Here is a 21501-nt window from a genome sequence, read left to right on the forward strand (position 1 = left end):
TTGTTAATTGATATGTTCTAGCAATACTGTCACTTCTTCACGTGTGCCTGAAAATACAAATAAAGAAAAAAAGTCTTTTCAAAAATACGACATTAACACTTACTGAAAGTGATCGTAATAGGATAATAACTGTGCGATTCAAAATAACAATTGCACTAGTTTTTGTCATTGTGTCAAACAAATATCGTTTCGTATTTTTTTTTAATTTCCTTTAGCCAAAGAAATCCGCCAATATTTGTCAAGTTGAAGACTTGTTGAATGCAAGACACAGTTGGTAAGGCTGATTGAGATTAGCGATAATACGCAAATGTCACTAGTGTACTATACATGTTCCTTGGAGGGGTTTTCATTTGGAGTCGATTGTGATATCATAATATGGAAGAGGACGTTACGTCACGAAGTGAAAATGGCGCAACATAGTGGCTGCATCCGTTTGATTGTGTCCTCCATATTTTTATCATAAAAAACACTCTTCCTCCTTTCAATAACCAACATGCCTTGGGTCATTGCACGATGTAGTGGCATGCTTAGGGAACGGGATTTCAAGTCTGGAGAAATTGAAGCAACTGTATGTTTGTCAGCTGCAAAACAGGTTAGGAATAACTTTGCTCTTACTTTCTGTTATATAAGTTGCACAAGTACAAGTATCATCCGTATACAAATGAGAATAGGTCGTTTGTACATGTGTTCATTTGCTAAATGTACTGACATTGGGATATTTTGGCTGTTTTCATTTGGCTTTGTTAAACCACTTTAAATTTCCACTCAAACTATCTGTAGTAATTTTGCAGTAAAAATTCGACCTCTAATTTCTTGAAAGTAGGAGAAGAATGGAACTCATTTTAATAAATAACCGTGAATTCACAGTCTTCGTTCCAGCATGATACAGGCCTAATATCACGATTTTGGCCTATGGGTTAGTGAAAAGAAGTCATTTAGATATTTCAACGTATTTCGTGTATATGTAACCTTGGAAAAGGTCAATGGTTTTCATTCGTATAAACTTGGTATGGGTTTATCCATACTGATTTAGTATCAATACCATGGACTACTTCAGTATTGAAAATAAAACGCTGTGACACTGAAAGTGGGTCAATGTTCTTTTTGTAACAAATCTGACAACCTTTCCACACTCTAGGCCTATTGGCTATCTAGGAGAAAAATGTTTAAACATTTTAAGGCATTTCATCACTGTGATGTTTCAATTGTAAATATAACCAAATAAAGGAATTACACAGTATCGTGCATTGTCAAAGCTAATAAACATCACAAGAAAACACTCCCCTACAATAAATGTACTTTCGATATATTTCATTGTGTCAAAACTATAATTATACAAACGATACCGCTGTATCTGAACAACCACGATATAGGAAAGAACTTTAGCTGGATATTTGCAAACAATATTTATACAAACTAAACTGTACAAGCGATATTTATATAAACGGTATGTGTACAAGCAAAATTTATATAAACGGTATCTGTACACGTGATATTTATATAAACGGTATCTGTACACATGATATTTATATAAACGGTGTCTGCACAAGCGATATTTATATAAACGGTATCTGTACAAGCAATATTTGTATAAACGGTATCTGTACAAGCGATATTTATATAAACGGTATCTGTACAAGCGATATTTATATAAACGGTATCTGTACAAGCGATATTTATATAAACGGTATCTGTACAAGCAATATTTATATAAACGGTATCTGTACAAGCAATATTTATGTAAACGGTATCTGTGCACGTGATATTTATATAAACGGTATCTGTGCACGTGATATTTATATAAACGGTATCTGTACACGTGATATTTATATAAACGGTATCTGTACAAGCGATATTTATATAAACTTTAACTGGGCAAGCGATATTTATATAAATGGTTTCTGTACAAGCGATATTTATATAAATGGTATCTGTACACATGATATTTATATAAACGGTATCTGTACGATCGATATGTATATAAACGGAATCTGTACACGAGATATTTATATAAACGGTATCTGTACAAGCGATATTTATATAAACGGTATCTGTACAAGCGATATCTATATAAACGGTATCTGGACACGTGATATTTATATAAACGGTATCTGTACACGTGATATTTATATAAACGGTATCTGTACGATCGATATGTATATAAACGGTATCTGTACAAACGATATGTATATAAACGGTATCTGTACAAACGATATTTATATAAACGGTATCCGGACACGTGATATTTATATAAACGGTATCTGTACAAGCGATATTTATATAAACGGTGTCTGGACACGTGATATTTATATAAACGGTATCCGGACACGTGATATTTATATAAACGGTATCTGTACAAGCGATATTTATATAAACGGTATTTGTACAAGCGATATTTATATTCAAATATTTTCAAACGATACAGTTTATGTTAAAACGAGACAGTTTATGTTCAATTGAAATACGTACAAACGATACACGAATGTTTACAACGAGATACACATTCATTCACAATCAAAATACATTGAACAGAATTTTACTGTGTGAAAGTTTCGAATACACCAAGAAATATGTCAAATGAAATAAGGATATCTTTATCATCGAACGATATCGGCACGTGATAAGAGTACGTATGATACATTAAAATAGTGTAAATTATCTCTGTTATGTAATACCTCATTCTACCTGTACATAATAAAACGTCAATTAATACTGAATGTGAAAACCTTCCTAAAAAAGTTAATTTACCAGTTCTTTATCTGTTGGGATTTTTTTCTTTTTCATCATAAGCAATTTTATGATATCCCTTTAGAGATATTAAGTGTTATCTTCGTACCATAAAGATAGTTTTTAGAATATACTGATATAAAGAATTATATTTTATAAAAAAAGTTATAGGAAAAACTCTTACCTTGACTTCATCTATCACTGGTCTCTCTCTGAGACCGCCAGCTTTAGGCGCACTAACAGTGTTGGTCGTAATACCTACAAATATTGAATATAACACAAGCACTGCCTTATAACCGGGATAATGATCGACCTTAATGAAATAACGGATTAAATGTTGGTTTCATAACGATAAATCCTGTATATACATTAAATACCGATCACTTACAATCTTAGCGCAAAAACGATTTAAATAAATAGGCGAGTATATGGGACGCAGTTAATGCCATTCAGCAGAAAACAGAATCGGACCTGACACGGGGTTGATGAAACTTTGTATATGGGGATATTTTTTTTTTTTTTTTTTTTTTTTTTTTTTTTTTTTTTTTTTTTTTTTTTTTTTTTTTTTTTTGTTTTTTTTTTTTTTTGTTTTTCGAAAATCCCTAAATGTACCATTTGAAATTTTTGCGTATTTCAATACTTTTTCTTCGATTTCATCACATCAAAAATTTGAAAGGTATTTTTAGATGTCTGATACGATAAGACTGGATATCTGTCTAAACCGGACACCTTGTGACCGAATAATTTGGCCGGTTTGCACAGAGTTCCGGATAGTAGAGAGTGCATTGTTATAAAGTTTTGTTGGAATTGGGGCTTATTTTTATTATTTGACCGGATTAGGCAGATATCTGGATTGCACAGAGTCCGGTTTAGACAGAGTCCAGTGTAGATTTTATAACTTCAACTGAAGATCAAACTGACCAGTCCTACTAGACAAGTTATTCATATGTTGACTTATATTTATTCATTAAAGAAATATTCACGACTAGAAAGTGTTCGTGTGCATGTAGGTACTTCAACCCCATAGATTTATTACACATGCGATTAAAATGAAAAAAAAATACTTGCAATTGCAATTTTATTTATTTATTATTTATTGCGATTTTGGAAGGGTCGTTAATTTCGCAAAAAATAGATACACTAAAAATCTTCCCGAGATAAAGTAGTATTGTTACGTTTTTTATAAGACATAACCGACATTGAATTTATCCCAGTTTCCTTATCATGCTTTTTGTGTCATTGATACATATATTGAATGATGAAGCTACAACGAATAATCGTAAACACGAAAGAAACCCACATGATTCTTAATAAGCAATTTTTTATAAGTAATAATATATATAATGGTATACAAGAGGAAAACTCCATTAAGTTTCGGTAATATTTGTGTGTATAAAATATTACATATTCTAAAGTTATCAGATGCCAATAGACGACAAAATATGCCATAAAAAAATTACATAGATTTTTTTATTGTGTTGCCAATTTAGACAATATGTATGGAACCGTTGTAAATTAAAGAATGACACTGAAAATAGTTGTTTTGTATGGAAGGGTACAAATTAATATTATAATATTGCAAAAATGTACAAATATCATAAATTGTTTTCTGTTCGAGATTTGTTAAGCTCGTGCATTATTCTATTAATATTCCTAATACTTAATCACGTACTGATTACGAATTGGTCTGTCTCTGTGTTTTAATAGGAACATTGTTTTTTTTCCATGATTAAAGGATATATAATCTTTTGGCTAGATCACAACGTTTTGTATAACGATGTAATGTAAACGGATTTAAGTGTGTTGTGTAGAGGCTAGTAACGACCATCGTTCAATTTTGTCACCTCATCTGAATTTATTCATATCGTTTTACCTTGAGTTGAGCTTAACTTTGACCTCGTAGGTAAAATTACCTATACATGTTATTTCCACGTGCGTTCCACGTGTGCAATTTGCCACGATTTATAACTGTTAAGTAACACACAATATAACCCTATTTAGTACACGCACAGTGGGTTTTATACCAGATATCGCAATGGGTTATCTTGATTCAACGTTTAATAAATGTTTCCTCAAATTTACAGGATAATTTCATCATAAACAAATACGAAATCTATGAGACAATGAGAATGTGTCACTCCTTATAAAAGTTTACATAGACAAGCAAACATTTAGGTACGACTGATCAATGTGTTAAGTTAATCTTTTTGGTAAATTCGTGGTGGTCCGTCCTAAATGGAAACAATGACGGTATAGCTTTATTATCAGTATTAGATAAATGGATCAGAGACAAGTCCTAGCAACTTATTAACTCTTCTCCATAAATGAAATTACAAATAATTAATGTACTGCACGTGACACATATTAATACTATAAATATGAAGATAAGTAATTCGTAGACGTACAATTGTAAGTTTACATTATTTTGTCAAAAGGAGGAAAAGATGAGATGATTGGATAGAAAGAAAAGAAGAGAAAAAGAGATAGTATAGATTTTATTAATTTTTTATATCAATTTTATATCTAACTCGTGTAAAACTGTTGAAACGCATAAACATTGGACTTCATAACGCATTTTCTTTTACCAGTACAGGTTTAAATATGAGTAAATTATCTCTAAAATGTTTCAAGATCATCTAGAGTCTATCAATGATGCGGATAGATAATAAAATCATTTAACATGTTCTACAAAACAAGTTTGTAAAACGACGAGTTTATCGAGAGCAGATGTTAGCGATCTCATTATATTATTCCAGCCACGTGTGGTTCTGATAGACGGTAAACAAATTATTTAATGTAATAATATTAATATTAAAATCTTAACCCCAAGCAACATATTTGTCGTAATAACTGTAATGATATAGAAAAGCTAATTTGAAATTATATACAAATAATTGTCCTGTATTTTGAAGCAATGCACACAACTGGTTGTTTATGAAAATTATAATTAAAGAACAAAATAGGCTCTCGACAGGTAGCCGATAAATGATGGTGACGGCACCCATATGACTCCTCTTTATTACAATAATTGGGAGGTTGTTTGAAATGTTTTCGTGGTCTCGGCACACAAAAAATAATCAGTCAAAATTAAATAAAACTAGAAAATATATAAACAAACAAATAAAGATTTACACGGATACTCGCGAAAAAGTTCAAGGAGATTAAGTCTAGGTGTTCAGGAAACTGAAGTGTTTTCCACTGGTGTTAGGTAGGGCTCTCTAATATTTGTCAAACAGGGTTTTTTTTTTTTTTTTTTTTTGTGAAAACTTTAAAATTTAAATAACCATCGTAATCGAATCAGATGCCAAATAAAATGTTGGTTTCTGAACCCGTAAGTGGAAAATAAGCGAGAAAGAAATTATGACGGGATTACAGAGAAATGTAACACTATACACTGAAATGATGATGGCGTGCACAAAACTATTGAGACAAATGAGAAATTCTGAAGCAGGGAAGGATTTGAAATACATTTTTATATGATTTCATCTTAAATACGGCTGAACAAGTTCTAAACAGACTGTTTTAAAGCTGCTAAAATGGTTATAATAACAAAGTATACTGAAGACGTGTAAAGTGAGTGGACTGGATTAGGACTAACTCTGTTCACTGTTACCTACACTTAACGTGGCTATAAAGTTGGATCAGCTGTTTAGTTAAACGTATGCTGAAGAATCATAGTGGTCAGAGACCATAGGGCTGTTACTCTTTATTCACGACTTTATATCAAATATCGAAATATTGAAAATATTGAATACAGGATCATACTCTGACATCATAGTGCAAATATTGTACCGCACTCTGTTTTGTTATGACTAGTATTTGTACAGGTTAAATATTTGTAAAAACTAAATAGTATATCTACTTTACTTTTGATATGGATAATATCATGGTGTAAATGACACTCCTTGTCATCAGCTTTTTCATTATCGAGATTTAGAATAAATGTGTTTGTAAAATATCTTGACAGTAACCGGATGGTACCCATGCACATACATAGTGTTTAATGGACGGTTGTTGTCGGGGATGTGGCATTCAATACAGTATTGTTATATTCTGTTACATAATGTTTATGATCAAAAGTAAAAAAAAAAAAGATTAGTCTTCTAATAGATGTTAGTCTAGAAATCGATTTTTTATTTCTTATATATTTATTTTATTTATTTATTTATATATTTATTTTATTTATTTATTTATTTATTTATTTATCTATTTATTTATATCTCTTTATCTTGGTAACATATTAAATCCTGTGGCACTAGTACTCTCTGCTTATCTGGGAAAAGTATAACCATGCTGTCATCTTGTAAACAAGCCAGTTCCTTTATGTGATCTCGACTCTTAACAAAAGTTTACTTTTTTTTCTCTTGTACAACGAAGCATGTTATCAAAAGGCAGCTGTTGAAAAACATTTGACGGGTTTATCGTCTCATCCATCGCTCAATCATACTGAACTTTTTATTCATTAAAAAACTCAACAATAGATTGAGCTTGAATACTTGTTACTTTTTATCTATCTTGGTTTCCATCTACACGTATACTTTTTAAAGATTAAGATCAGCGTTCCTGTAAAGTATGTAAGATATACCGTCCTTTATTTAAACACTTGAACCCCAAGTTGTTTGTTACCTGAAGTCCACACATTTGTTAAACCTTCAATAGCCCATACTTTTGTAGAAAAAGGAACGTTTGCCTTCCAATATCGAGGAATACCTCCATGTGATGTGTGTAGAAAAAATCTACAATGAACTAAATGAAAATATCAGCGTTTCAACGTATTCATAGCCCAAATCTTAATTCTATAATTTATATGGAGACCCCTAAAAACCGTACAAGAAGAATGTGACCAGGTGCTCCGCTAGAGCAAGCGTCTTTTGCTTCATTGACGACCCCCGCTAAGTAAACATTGGTCAATCCCAGATAGTTATGTCACGTTCTCAAAATGAGAACAAGATTTACAACAACGGAACCAACATGTAAACTGACGAGCATTAAATACGTATAGTGTCATAATGCACAAAGAAATAGAATATTTCTCGATGAGACCGCCATGACGACCGTAAAACGTCACCATACTTTCCATCAATCTGCACTTTTTGAAATCTGGTATTTCAATCTTGTCTGTCCGAAGAAAATCGTGATAATGGGAACAATCCCTCGAATACCGAATCAGCTATGAAATGTAACATTATAGGTTGGGAATGCAGGGATGTTGCTATCCAGAAATGGAAAATACGATAAGAAAATGGAAATAATCAGGCTTATCAAACAGTTGAAAGCTAACCTTGTTGATTTCATTGAAGGAAAAGATCGAAATAAGCGTGCCATGCCTTTGATTTTTAATTGATGTCATTAATTTATATTAAATTGAAAAAGAACGACTTTGCAAGGTCTTTGTGAACCGTTTTGATAATTCCTCTGCACCGCCGTTCACCTTTCGCGGAAAGAAAGCTATAATGACGAGATAACGTTCAATTTAGAATGTAATATAGTAGTGTACAGAGTGGAGAAATAAAAATATTTAAGAAGAAATTTTCTTAAGAAGAGGGCGCTGAATATTTTGAAGATGTTTAAAACAACATTTGTGCAGAAATACATCTTTGCATGTATGACACCATTTGTGCAGGATAACATTAGTGTAAAACAACAGTCATTAAGCGCAATGTATAAAAACGCAATTCTTGTGTGTAAGACAGCACAAGTTTTTTCCCGATTTATATCATATTACACAAACATGCTTTAACAAACAAAATATTAAATACTTCCATTGTTTAACTGGAACGTTTGATTGTATGCACAATGATCTCTGACTAGTGATGTAATGTCAATATTTCTCTTTTTTTTTCACACGATGACCATCGCCATTAACGAAAGTTGAGAAAGGACACAAAGGTGTGTTCTAAATTTTACCCCGTTAACAATGCAATGACGTATACGACAGCCTAATACATAATCCGGTTTTATAACTTCCCTTGTTAATCTAGTACACGTTATATATATATATATATATATATATATATATATATATATATACAAGAGTGTTAGGGCTGAATGTATCTAGCCTAGAAGACGCAGTCGGTCGATGGTAACAAATCCTTTGCTTGCGCAAATACGTACAAACCAGGTAAGTAAGCTTTTTTTCCTCAGCAACACAGCGTCTTATATTTTTCAATCAGTTAGACAGTTTCAATGTGCGCTAGAACTATGTATGGAAAATTAATGTAAATCAGTTTGTCCTCGTTTTTAGACTAAGAACATATTTAAGTGTTCCAATCGTTGTTATGTACTCATATTCATAGGTACAAAGTTGACGTGATTTTTATTTAGATAAAACAACACGAAAGCGGTACAGCACACTATTAATCTATTAGGTTCAGCTGTGAGGCTCTATAAGCATTAGACAATTTAAGACGACATCAATGAAAGCGATGTTAGAGGTCTGTCACTATTCTCTGTCTTGACATACAGTAAATCATAGTCGTTGTATTTATTTTTATATCTTTCTATCCACTTAAGGAGAAATGCAAAAGATCACTGAGTCAGGTATTTAAATCAATCATTCACGGTCCATTGATTTCTTACCTGTCTCAATACACTATGCACAACAAAACTCTCCCATTTAGTCTTATATTTTTTAGTTGTCTGGACACATTTTCTCGTTTCATTTAATTTTTTTTTAATGTATCGATGACCTTTACCTTGTTTCAGGACACATCGCAAGACTTTGATAGCGCTAGAGTGTTGCTGGATCAGTTAGAATGTATAACGATAGTGTTATATATAATGATAGGAGTTAGCATACAACCTTTGTTTATCAAAAACAATGGTTATTCTGTCAGAAAAAAACTATATGTACATCTAAACCGGACAACGATGTTAAGTAGGAATGTTTCGCGTAACCAAATCAGCGGATAGATTTATTGCCTATAACAATTGAATAATCCAACGGTGCTGTGTCTAAGTATTATAAGATATAATAACAAATACTGTCATTATCATGACATATAGGATAGTGTACAGTGGTTTAAAATATACATAAAATAACTCAATATTTCATTCTGTTCTAGTTGTCGTTTGTGAAGAGTCCAAGCATGAAGTCTGTCAGAAATTCAGAAAATTTGGTCGTCCTGCTAGCATTAATGGCGGTTAGTATCCATCTCGTGGCTGGAGCTACGTTAGATGATATGCAAAGATTACAAACACAACTTTTTGCAAACTATTCAAACATACCACGGCCTGTTTATAACCAAAGTGAGACGGTACAAGTTGGTGTGCAGATGTACCTTATGTCAATCATTCAGGTTGACGCCGTGTCCAGCTTAATTGAGTTGAGTACGGGAGCGATGATCACATGGTCAGACTACAGGCTTGCATGGGATCCAAACGATTACGGTGGACTCACTTCATACAGTGTAGATCCAAACACCATCTGGTATCCGGGCCTCTTCATCACCTCTACATCCGACGATCTTGAACAGATTGGAAATAACGATTTTCACGTAGATATACTTTCGAATGGAACGATAACATGGATCGTAGGTAAATTAATTATGTCGTCATGTAATGTCGATATGACAAGCTTCCCGATGGATACCCAAAGATGTACTGTTATTCTAATGCCATGGGGTTACACAGCATCAGAGGTCACGGTATACCCCGTCAGCAGAAGCATCAGCATGGACTTTAGTAGTGCTAATGGTGAGTGGAGTATCGAAAGTACTTCGGTTAGCGAGTACGACTTATTCATGCCATATTATTCATCTCTTGCGGTTCAGTTGACTCTTAAAAGGAAATCAACTTATTTCGTTATTTCGTTGATCTTGCCTATGAATCTGCTCGGCTTCCTCGTTCCATTTGTCTTTCTTCTCCCTGCATCCTCTGGGGAACGTATATCTTATATCATAACAATGTTCCTCTCCTTGGCCGTGTACATGACAATTGTAACAAGCATGATCCCACAGGTGTCCGACCCAATGGCTGGAATAACATACTACACCTTTGTGTCTCTGGCCTTCAGTTCAGGAATAGTCTTTCTGACGATTTTCACATTAAGATTCGAAGCTCTGGACGACGTGGGCCAGTTTCCTAAATTTATCGTATGGACAGTGAAAAAGTTATTCATGTGTTGCAACAAAAAACGAAGAAGAACTCAAATAGAAGATGGAAAAACAGGAAGAAATGAGGGTGAATTTGATGAATGTGAAACGGAAACAAAACTCACCAAGGCGATAATGATGAAATATATCGACATGGTTCTTTTCATATTCACAATGGCTGTACCTTTAATTGTCAATATTTTTTTCATACCACTTTGTTGGTGAATTCTTGTCGATTAGTGGAGTAAAGCCGAACACATTCAGGTAGATATTACCTTAATGTGGAAACGAAGAGGTAACATACCAATACACTTTCTCAATGTTATATCTGTAATGGTGGTCACTATTTTGTTCTAAAGTTGACCTTATTCTCTTTCTTTATTTCATCGTATTATCATTAATCACAACATTTTTTATTCCTATGCATGTGACCACGCCCATGCTAAACACATTCAGTGTAATTCCGTCATCATCGTTACCTGTCATGTTCAATGTATAAGTTTTATATTCAGGAGCTTCTTCAGGGATAATGTAGGATTTGGTTATTTCATTAGTTTACACATCTGAATGTATTAAAAGTGTACGTAAACTTATACTATACGTATACAAAAAATAGACCATTTAATGACTTTCATGACAATGGGAAAGCTCTTTGGAAGAAGAAAAGAGTACACATGGCTGTACATGTGTTCGGTTAGTTACTGTCGGATCGGTCTTCAGAAAAAATGGGAACCGCCCCGTCTTCTGTACTACTACATTTGTGATGACCAATAGACACAGTAAAACAATATCTTTGACCGATTTCTGACATGATTGAAAAGCCAGAATGAGTGCGGATGCCCACTTGAGGAACTTTTTTATAGTGTCAGTACGGCATATTATTAGACTTAAAATATATGACGATTCTTTCGAGATCCTTCTCACTGAAATAAAATTTCTTTATTATGTCTTTCTACGTGTTTGAGTATTTACTGGATCCTTTAAATATTCTTGTGATTCTGAATATTTAGCAAGGGGATTTACCTCTACAAAAAGTGACATTCGAAATTTCTATACATTCCACAGCTAAATTTTATCTGTTCAGGTTAAAACTTTTTGAATTTGTTCACTTGTATCATTCCACTTCATACAAGTTAGAGGCAATGCTTCTTATATACGTCAGTAGTATACCGGCGTCAGAAAATGCGTAACAGAAAATAATTCTGATTTTTTCCTGAATAACAGACATTCTTGGTTATTTTCAGTTTTTAAAGAAACGGGGAAAGTGGTTAAATAAGTCGAAATTCACAAATTTAAAATGTGAATTTAGACGTGAACATTCGTGCGAAAGTTAGTTGAAATCTACCCAAGACTTCCAATCGTTCACTCAACAGATGAACCATAGCAACGAGGAAACGTTGAAATTGTTGATGACGTTTTATCAAGCCGTCAACTATGTTGTCAAAAATGTTGTCCACGATCGAAATTTCTTCAAAATGTGATAAAAATCGTTATTTTTTCCATTTACAAATATAGATAACAAAGAAACATTAAAGTCAAAATAATAGTTTATATTGAATTATGTCCAACTTTCGCCAAACATTATAGAGGTATGTCCTTAAGAGTAACAGCACGCTGACAATATTTGTGAGGCTGAAATAGCTCGCATTGAAAAAATGTCCTGTACCGCCTTGGCATCGTAATCCGGATAGTGTTTAGGAAGGATAATTTTATGATGCTGAAAAAAAGTTGAAACTTTACCCTTCAAACAATGTTCACACAGAGACACACTTTTTATGAAAACTTCTAACTTCTAAATCGAAATGTAATTTCCGAAGTCTAGTTATTACATTGTGATTCTACTGAGTGATAACTAAATTTAGGAACCACTTCAATCGCTCGTTCTCGCGATTACATTCATATTGCAATCATGCCATTTTCTCCCCTTCTTCAAGTGACTGTAAATTCAGTTATTAAGTTTGGTCACATGTTTCTTTTGTGGCCTTTCTTTCTCCTCTTTTTTCGTTCTTCGTAACTTGCTTGCAACGATTTACTTCAATCGAATAGTGGCCCGGTTCAATATATATACATGTACTTGACCCTGTTCTAAAATTGCCTGAAACATGAAAGGAACTACTGCACCACCCCGTCTAGTTTTTTTACTTTTCTTTTTGATCACTTTGATCATTCGTTTCCTAGGCTTCAAAATCTAGGCCCTTACCATCACTGACGAGGACAAAACAGCTGTATGATACAGTTTAATTCATTGTTTGGCACTACTGTATCTAACGCTTAATCATTGTAAGGTGCTATTCTCTTGTGTAACTTTTGTACAATATTTCAAAAATTCTTTCGTTTTATATTTTTATTCACCTTTGCCATTATGTCCCTATTCTATGTGTGAATAATAATATTAAGTTGGCTCCGGAAATTTAAAATGAACGGAAGTATCAAAAAAATTAGCAATACATGTGTCTTACCTGCCTTTTAACGCCTTAATGCGCGAAACAGACTTGGCTGTATTGCTTTCTGTTTGGACATCATGGAGTTACTATCTTTTTTTTCCACTGGCATTACTACTGACTTTGTGTGTTTTCAGTTTGCACTCTTTTTGCTTAATACATTTTATTACCTCTCAACAGGAAAGCATTTGGAAATGATATTATCTATAAATAGCTTTATTCCAGTTCCCTAATTCATACTTACTCCTTGGAAATATATGCTTTGTAAAGAAAACTTATCATATCTATAACAGATCTCAAAAGATGCATCACGAAGAGGTTTACGGTTGTCATAGCGATTTCATTGAGAAACATTCTATTTCTATTTCTTTGTGTGAAGGTGGGTGTGGTTGATGCTCGTAAGTGTGTCTTTCGGTTCCATTGTTAAAAACATTGTTCTCATTTGAAATCGTTACATTAGTTATTTTGATTGACCGAAATGTATACGTTGGATGTCATCGATTAATCAGAAGACGCTAACTCTTCCGGAACACTTGATCTTATTGTCCTTGTGCTTTTTCAGAGTGTCCGTTTTAAATACCCTTATCGCACGGGCGTTTGTAGCTTGTGATACGGTCAATGTCAGTGTAAGTACCACACAATGTATATTATTTTACTTGTATGAAATTTAGTTATGAGTAGGTTATTTAAAGTAAGCTAACACAGAACAATAAACATTGTTAAATCAATATCACAACTGATGTTCATTACTTCTTCGGTTGTATTCAATGTTTTATTTTGAATATTTACATTTTATGTGTGTATCCTCTATTTGGCAATATCAACAAAATCCGTGTTTACACTTATGAAAACGTCAAGCCTCGCTACATTCTTGTGGAAAATTTAGTATGAATCCGCCAATGAGTTTGTTCGAAATTTTTAAAATGTATTAATTTATTTTGAATTAACTAGAAAATATATCACGAAAACGAAATAAAGCGATGACGTTATTGTGGGGTTTTTCTTTTTACTTTCTGTAGTGCATTAAACACCTCACAATGATTATAGCTTTTACGTAGCGTAGATAAGAAAATGCTATCAAAATGTAGATACAAAAAATGGTTTTGCTTTTGTTCTGTATACTGGTGAGATTTCAAATGACGCTCGTTAAAGTAGGATGTGCTTGCATGTTTATAGAATGATGTTTTAAATCAAATTACAAAGTTCAAAATCTTTAAAAAAAAAAAAGAATTTTTCAGAAAGTACTAATCACGACATAGAACGAAACTTAATAAGACAATGAGTTACATGTATGTAGCTTATTATGGATTGTATAGAATATGCAAGTGTATCATGTATGAAATTTGCAGTACAATGTAAGAAAACGTTAGCCATATACAATTATTGGATCATTACTTATCAAAAAAGATAGTTCTATATTTAGCTCTATATCCTAAGGAGGCATGATACACCCACCAGAAAGGAAACTTTATGACCCTATATCAGTGGGTGTTCGTGTACTTAGATGCAATCAGATAGGGAAACAGCTCACTCAATCTTTCCCGAATCTACAGGTATGTTCGATGGGAAAGTGATTTTTCAACATCACGCTTGATATCTATTTATAAAATGTCAAAAGGCATTAAACTTGCTGCAAATTCCAATTTGATAAACGATATGATAATATATAACAGATGATAATTCGTTGTAATTGACTCAGTATTAAATCTGAAGTTGATAGTGACAGGTCTTTTATTTCAAACTAACGAAAATGTATCCAATTATTCATAAAAAATAGCAGTGTCTTTCAGTTGTGACTGCAAACAGTCCCGAATTTGTTGACGGATGTGCTATTATAGATCGGTCCTTAAGCAACAAACCAATGATGACGGTGTATTTTAGCTACAATCACAAGTTTACCTTCATTCACTGTAACTAGCTGAAATTTTACTAGAGAAACACCGATTACAACGCAGACTTACATTCGACCTTGGGAAAATATATATCTTAATTGTCAATAAACAATGGCACGATTCAGATTATAAATATATGCTTGACTTTCTTTTATCAATTTTCCGAAATTTATTGAATTATTGAGTCAATGCACATAACCATCTAGACTTTGACATTTCTGTTTGTAAGTTTTGATTTTTTTTCCTAGGGCAATTAGATTTCAAAATTTAGGCCCTAAGCATCTGTGACAAGTCATAAAAGAACAGAGCAGATGCAATTTAATCAATTGACGCTGCTGTATCTAGCTATCAACTTGTATCAAAAGGTGCACTTGTGTGTCTTTTGTACAATCAACTATTTACGATCATTATGACTCTTTTCCTGAGTAATCTCATTGGCCTTGAACAAAAGTTCTTATAGCATGAATGTCATTTTATGCAATGCTAGGTTACGTGACCTCTTTTGAGATGGTAGTAGCAACTAGTTGTGCAGTGATGTTAACCTATTGTGAATGCATGCCACAATATACCATGTTTAATTATTTCGGCTGACGAAGCATGCAGAAACCAATCTTAAATACGGAATAAATGTTATATTATCTAGTTGATTCACTTGTGTAGTCTTAGACATTATGTTACGTTGTTATGTTACTGCATCTCGTTGAACAATAAAAAATCAAATCTTGAAATGGGTTATAAATGTGCTAGTCATTTGTGGGTCCTTTGAGTTATCTTTGTTTTGTAGTGTGGGATGGAAACCTATGAAGAGGCGCTTTTGACAAAAATGATTATGATTTTTAATATGATAAAACTGTTTTTGCACTACACGGTTAACATCCGCAAAATGCCACCTTCAAACTCAGGTTGGACAAGAATTTGAAAAGAAATAAACTTATTAAAATATCAGCATGGCATTGAGAAAAACAAACACAAAGAAGAGAGAAGATAGCATGATATGAATGTAACTCTAACGAATTCCGTATAAAGAAACACAACAATTGATAAAAGGACGGTCATGGTGCTTTCATTCATAAAATACCATTTAACTTCACTCTAGAGATAGCGGGAAGAGATGTGTACTATGCTTTGTCCCGAGCTCTAACTCAAACATATTTTTTAGATATCTATTTCATAAAATACTATTAAGTGATATTTAAAAACTTGTCCTTTATTAGAACGCCTGACCTCATTCTCCTTAAACTTTGTCAAGAGGCTACACGTAAATGTTCATATTTTGCTCCAGTTTTTTTTTAATTTGCGTGTGGATCATGACTTTAATCACACGTTCCTTTTTGAAATGTTGAAACATCTGTTATATCAAACATGAAAGTGATATTTACAAACTCGTCGTACCTAACTGAGATGAAACTCAGTTGCAAAAATGTCAATATTATGACAAGAATTCAAAAATAGATCTTTATAAAGGCATCCGATGACGTAAATAATGTTTCACACAATTAATATCATCTGAATTCAAAGGCCGCCTGTCTATAAATGATGCTTTTTGGTTCCCTATATAATAAAATACAATCGAACCTCTATATAAAGGTCACTTATGTATCTTTGCTACCTCGGATGGTCTTCATAGGCAGGTTTGTATTATGATTTGATGAAAATGATTCATTTCTGAATAATTGCTTCCCCTTTTATTAATGCCACAATATATTCAATATCCGATATCACGATTTTAGATACCGAAAACATACAAATTGATGATGGGATGTGTTATGGTCGTCCTTGTGATCGCAATTGTTTGTGTGTGGGGGGGATGGGTGTGAGTGTGTGGGTGTGGGTGTGTGGGGTGTGCGTGTGGGTGGGTGGGGGTGTCTGTGGGTGTGTGTGTGGGTGTGTGGGTGTGTGAGTGTGGGTGTGTGAGCGCGATATACAGATGGACGCGTTAGGTTACCTATTGATTTCGTTGTTATATGCCTTTGAGTTGACATTACTTACTTTATTTGACCAAAGTTTACATTTCAAGTGTCGTCGATGAACCAGAAGATGGGTACTCTTCTGAAACACCTGGTTTTATTATCCGTGTACTTTGAAAGGAACTCGCCGCGTTCTTCTTTTCTTTTTTTGGTCTAAATTAAATTATGAATTATGAATCTATCTACAAGACCTGCTTTTAAACATTTTACTCGCCATCTCTCCATAATCACATAATATCTAGGCCATATACTGTCTATTCTGCTTTTGAAATTACTGAAATTAAACATGCAAATGTTCAGCATATTTGATGTTTTCATTTGATAAATATTTTGTATCCATTTTTTCCTTTCCTTTTACTGTCTTTTCATTGCCCTGTGTGCATGTATTGCCTTTGTTAACTGAGCTGAATCCTTTATCATCACTTATTCATTTACTTTTGTGCATGTAAAACTTTTATATCGCAATTTATAAAATGCTCTTTCATAAATGTTGTATTCTGTGTATTGACATGTTTAGAAATTAGACACGTGTCTTTTAATTTATAATTTATATGCTACATGAGTGTAATGTGTGCGTTTTTCGCGATTTTATCAGTTATCTATGGTGCATGATATTTCATTGTGATATGTTGTGGTGTGTTTGTGAATGTTCTGATATTGAAAGTCGTAAGAACAACTCTACTGAGCTAAGGTTTCCTATTCAAAACACGTCTTCAAATAAGAATTCTTGTATCGACTCGTATATCCACATACAAAGCAACGCTGCATACTACTGTATAATACAAAATTATGTCGGATACACTTCTATATATCTGTGAGAGCAAATTTCTGTTTGTCGTTTTCTTTTTGCTTTCTTTAAGTGACATACAGGAAGTCTTAATATATACGTCTAACCTTCCAGGCAAGTACATTGCAAGTAAAATTTGTATTATAAAGGTCGAGCTCACCTAATGACCACTGTTATAGAATGCTTGTTGGAATCAAAACAGTGATGAGGAGAACAAATTGCATGTTAGCGCTATTTAGCATCTTAGTATTAATTAGCTAAGTGCAGTAGATAGAGTCAATTTAGCTCCGAACTCTTACAGAAGAATACCTTTACTCACAAGGATCACAAGTTCTGTTCATCGAACCATAGAGAAATGATAATGCAACACAGTTAAGTTAGAACCACATATCTGTATATTCTGATCAAATTTCAGTACGTTCAGCAGTAGGGTGGTAGAATAGGACAAAATAAAAAACGACAAACGAATAACTTAAGAATGTCGTCTGATATGTCTTTCACCCGTAACCAATGTATCACGCCTTTTCCCTTGAAACGCTTGGGCGCGTCTCTAGTACTTGTAGCCTTAACTTGATCCTAACAAAGTGTATGTCAAACAGCGTATATACCAGACAGCTCTCACCGGAGGAGTCTTCAATCTGTCGCAGGTACAGAGGGTGACTATATATATACACACACACATATATACGGTGGAATATACATGTGATAAGAACATTTATTGCAACAAAGGACAAACTGTAAGTAAATATTCCTAGTTGTACATGCATATGTTTGTATAATGCCTGTTATCACAGTGTTGTTGACTTTTTGTTTTTTCTGAATATCAATACTTTTACCCCATACCCTCATGCGCCGTTTAACAACAATTAGCTTCAGCAAAAGCTTTACGGTATTTACAATTTTAATTGAATTGTGAATTTGTTACCGAAATCAACGAAAGTGGATAATTTTATACTTATATAACATCAAATATAAGTTAAGTATTCATACCGAAATATTAAATATAAACATTTAGAAATCATATAACGTCGTCCTAAAATAATTTTCTTATATGGTTTATCTGTAAAATATACAAATAAGTCATCGAAGAATTTCAATAGACATGACATCAACTGTATTTGATAATACTACAACATTTGGTAATAAACGTGATTCATTTTTATGTCTTGTGTACAACACTCTGGATTATGTTTAACCATGCTTCTATGTACATGATAGCTGTTGTGACTCTATTCTTAAAACATGGTGGTGTGAAGGTTTAAAATAAAGGTCATCTAATATGTATTGCTAGTACATCTACAACATTTATGATTATATGAAATGAGTGAACCACATCTGGATTTGCGTTCCCTGTATAACGTTGGCAGTTAGTGCGAAATATCTGTTCTCTTGTCCGAGTGCGGTTGTCAGCTTTTTTGCCTAATTTTATTCATAGCGCGTTTAAAGTCGATTGTGCCTAGTTCGAGAACGGAAGTTGACATTCCATGGTCTATTGTATACAAATTGACTATTTGCGGCTACGATACCTCTTCCTGTTCGGATGTTTACTATTTATTTGTAGCAAACAGAGCATAAAACTTTGTTAAACCCTTTCTGAAAACCACCTCTTCGAATTTATGTAATCTTCACCGTCCATCTGTTAGAATAACTGCCATACAAAGGCAATGTAAATGCCAAATTTGTATTCAGCTGTTGAAAGATGTTATGAGAGACGACAAGAAAATACCACCTTAGTCAGAATCTAGACTCAAATTCAATAAAACTAGAGCAAAATATCAACAAAATAAAGGCTTATACGGAGACGCTGGAAAAAGTACACTGAGAACAAGACCAGGCATTCCGAAGGAGTAAGGGTCTTCTTCTTCTTTGATGACACTCGTCATGTAAATCATGGTCAAACCAACAAAGTAATGCCTCGTTCTCAAATGAGAACAGACATACAACAACTGAACCGAAAGGCAATCTAACGAACCTCAAACACGACCAGCTTAATATCGCAAAAATATTTGTCAATGAGATCACTATGGCGATCGTAAGAGCCACAATATTCGATGTTATATGCTTGCATTTGCAACCATAGCATTCCTCTTACTGAATTTCAATCTCCTCACAAGGACAATATACGAGTTCTGTCAATCATATTTTTAAATCACGTGGTCCAATGATATGTTATACACTCTTCGAGACAAGCATCTTCTGTTTTATATTTATCTATATGTATTATCTAATTATGAAATATACTTAGCTGTTAGCTTATATGTTAAAAACAAACAATAAATGCTTTCCCACACTTATACATCAGTGATTTCTAAATTTATATCAACCATGATAGAATCGCATATCAGTGCGATAGAAAAGCATAACGTGCGCACAAATGTGCGATAGTTAATTTCGTCCTGTTTTCCTATCGTGTGCACATGGGATCCCATGACTGTACATTTTTTTCAATCCTATGTTGATCATCTTGTTTGGTAATGAACTAAATGTTTGTGTTGCATAATACCCAGTGATGTAATGCGAATGTCATATATGATATTATATATATATAAAACGATATTGGATAAGGGTAGGAAGTCAACATGATTGTTCAGGGGTGACATTTTCCATAAAACGACGTCATCTGATCTTAGTTAATTTGAAACATTCATGTAATGCATACAGCATATGTTCTATAGTGAATGCATATTGGGTTTAAACAAATTCAATAGTCTATATACTTTACTTAAGAATTCTGTTTGTCCAGTATGTTTCTTGGAAACATGCTTTGATGAGTTTGTAGTAAAGTAAACAATTTTTTATTCGAAGCTTTTTTCCCCGTGAAATCGATCCAAAACGCTGCAAGATAGATTAAGTTTTCAACCTCCGTTCGCCTTCCTTGGGAAAGGATATTCTCATAACAAGCGAACGTGGGCGTGTTTGTAGTTTAGGATGGAGAATGATGGTATACAGAATGGGTATTATAAATTTGTTCTTATAGAGGACTTTTTAGAAGTGGGTATAGGAGATAGGTCAAAAGCTCTTTGGAGTTCTGTAAAGTCCACATACTATTAATTCAACTTCTTTAATCAACAGTATCGTTAAAAGACTGTAACCCAGATTTTATAGTACTAAGAATAGTAATATTAGTATGTTCAACAAAGCTGTCAAATGTTGCTGAAAAGAATTCTTGTGAAGTTTAGGAATCCAATAAGTTCGTATACTTATTATAAATAGGCAACCTAAATCCTTGGAAAGATTTCACTTTCCTATATTTGTCATCAACCGTCATCTCTTAATTTCCTGAGTAGCACATCTAACTGCTAGGTGTCTACATTGACGTTGTATCAAGTGAAAGAGGGTTCTCATTACATATTGGTGACTTATCGTTAGTTATCTCCCCTGATCTGTAGATTTATCGAAAACGTAGTTATGTAGTGTTGTTTCTGGTCTCGATGCATTACTTTTTCTTTAAATTTAGCTAATTATCCTGTATTTTCAAATGGATTTTTTCGGACATCAGATTCGAAACACGTCCACAAGAGAATTTCAATAAATGGATACCATGAATTCTTAAAGATTATACAAACGTCACACAGGTTGATAGCCCCTTTTAAT

General features: G+C 33.3%; 1 protein-coding gene across 1 annotated transcript; it reads left to right on the plus strand.

Moving 5' to 3' along the window:
* Positions 1-9815: 9815 nt before the first annotated feature.
* LOC132559776 (neuronal acetylcholine receptor subunit alpha-3-like) lies at positions 9816-11045 on the plus strand. The gene has a single exon (XM_060224403.1). The coding sequence runs from the start codon at positions 9816-9818 to the stop codon at positions 11043-11045; it is 1230 nt and encodes a 409-aa protein (XP_060080386.1).
* Positions 11046-21501: the final 10456 nt, after the last annotated feature.

The sequence above is a fragment of the Ylistrum balloti genome, unplaced genomic scaffold (genome assembly GCF_031769215.1).
Source record: "Ylistrum balloti isolate Yb309-2 unplaced genomic scaffold, AGI_CSIRO_Ybal_v1 Utg370964, whole genome shotgun sequence".
In the NCBI taxonomy this organism is placed as follows: domain Eukaryota; kingdom Metazoa; phylum Mollusca; class Bivalvia; order Pectinida; family Pectinidae; genus Ylistrum; species Ylistrum balloti.

Bases quoted from the DNA above. Each gene is read 5' to 3' on its own strand.
- LOC132559776 (XM_060224403.1), top strand. From the start codon at position 9,816: ATGAAGTCTGTCAGAAATTCAGAAAATTTGGTCGTCCTGCTAGCATTA.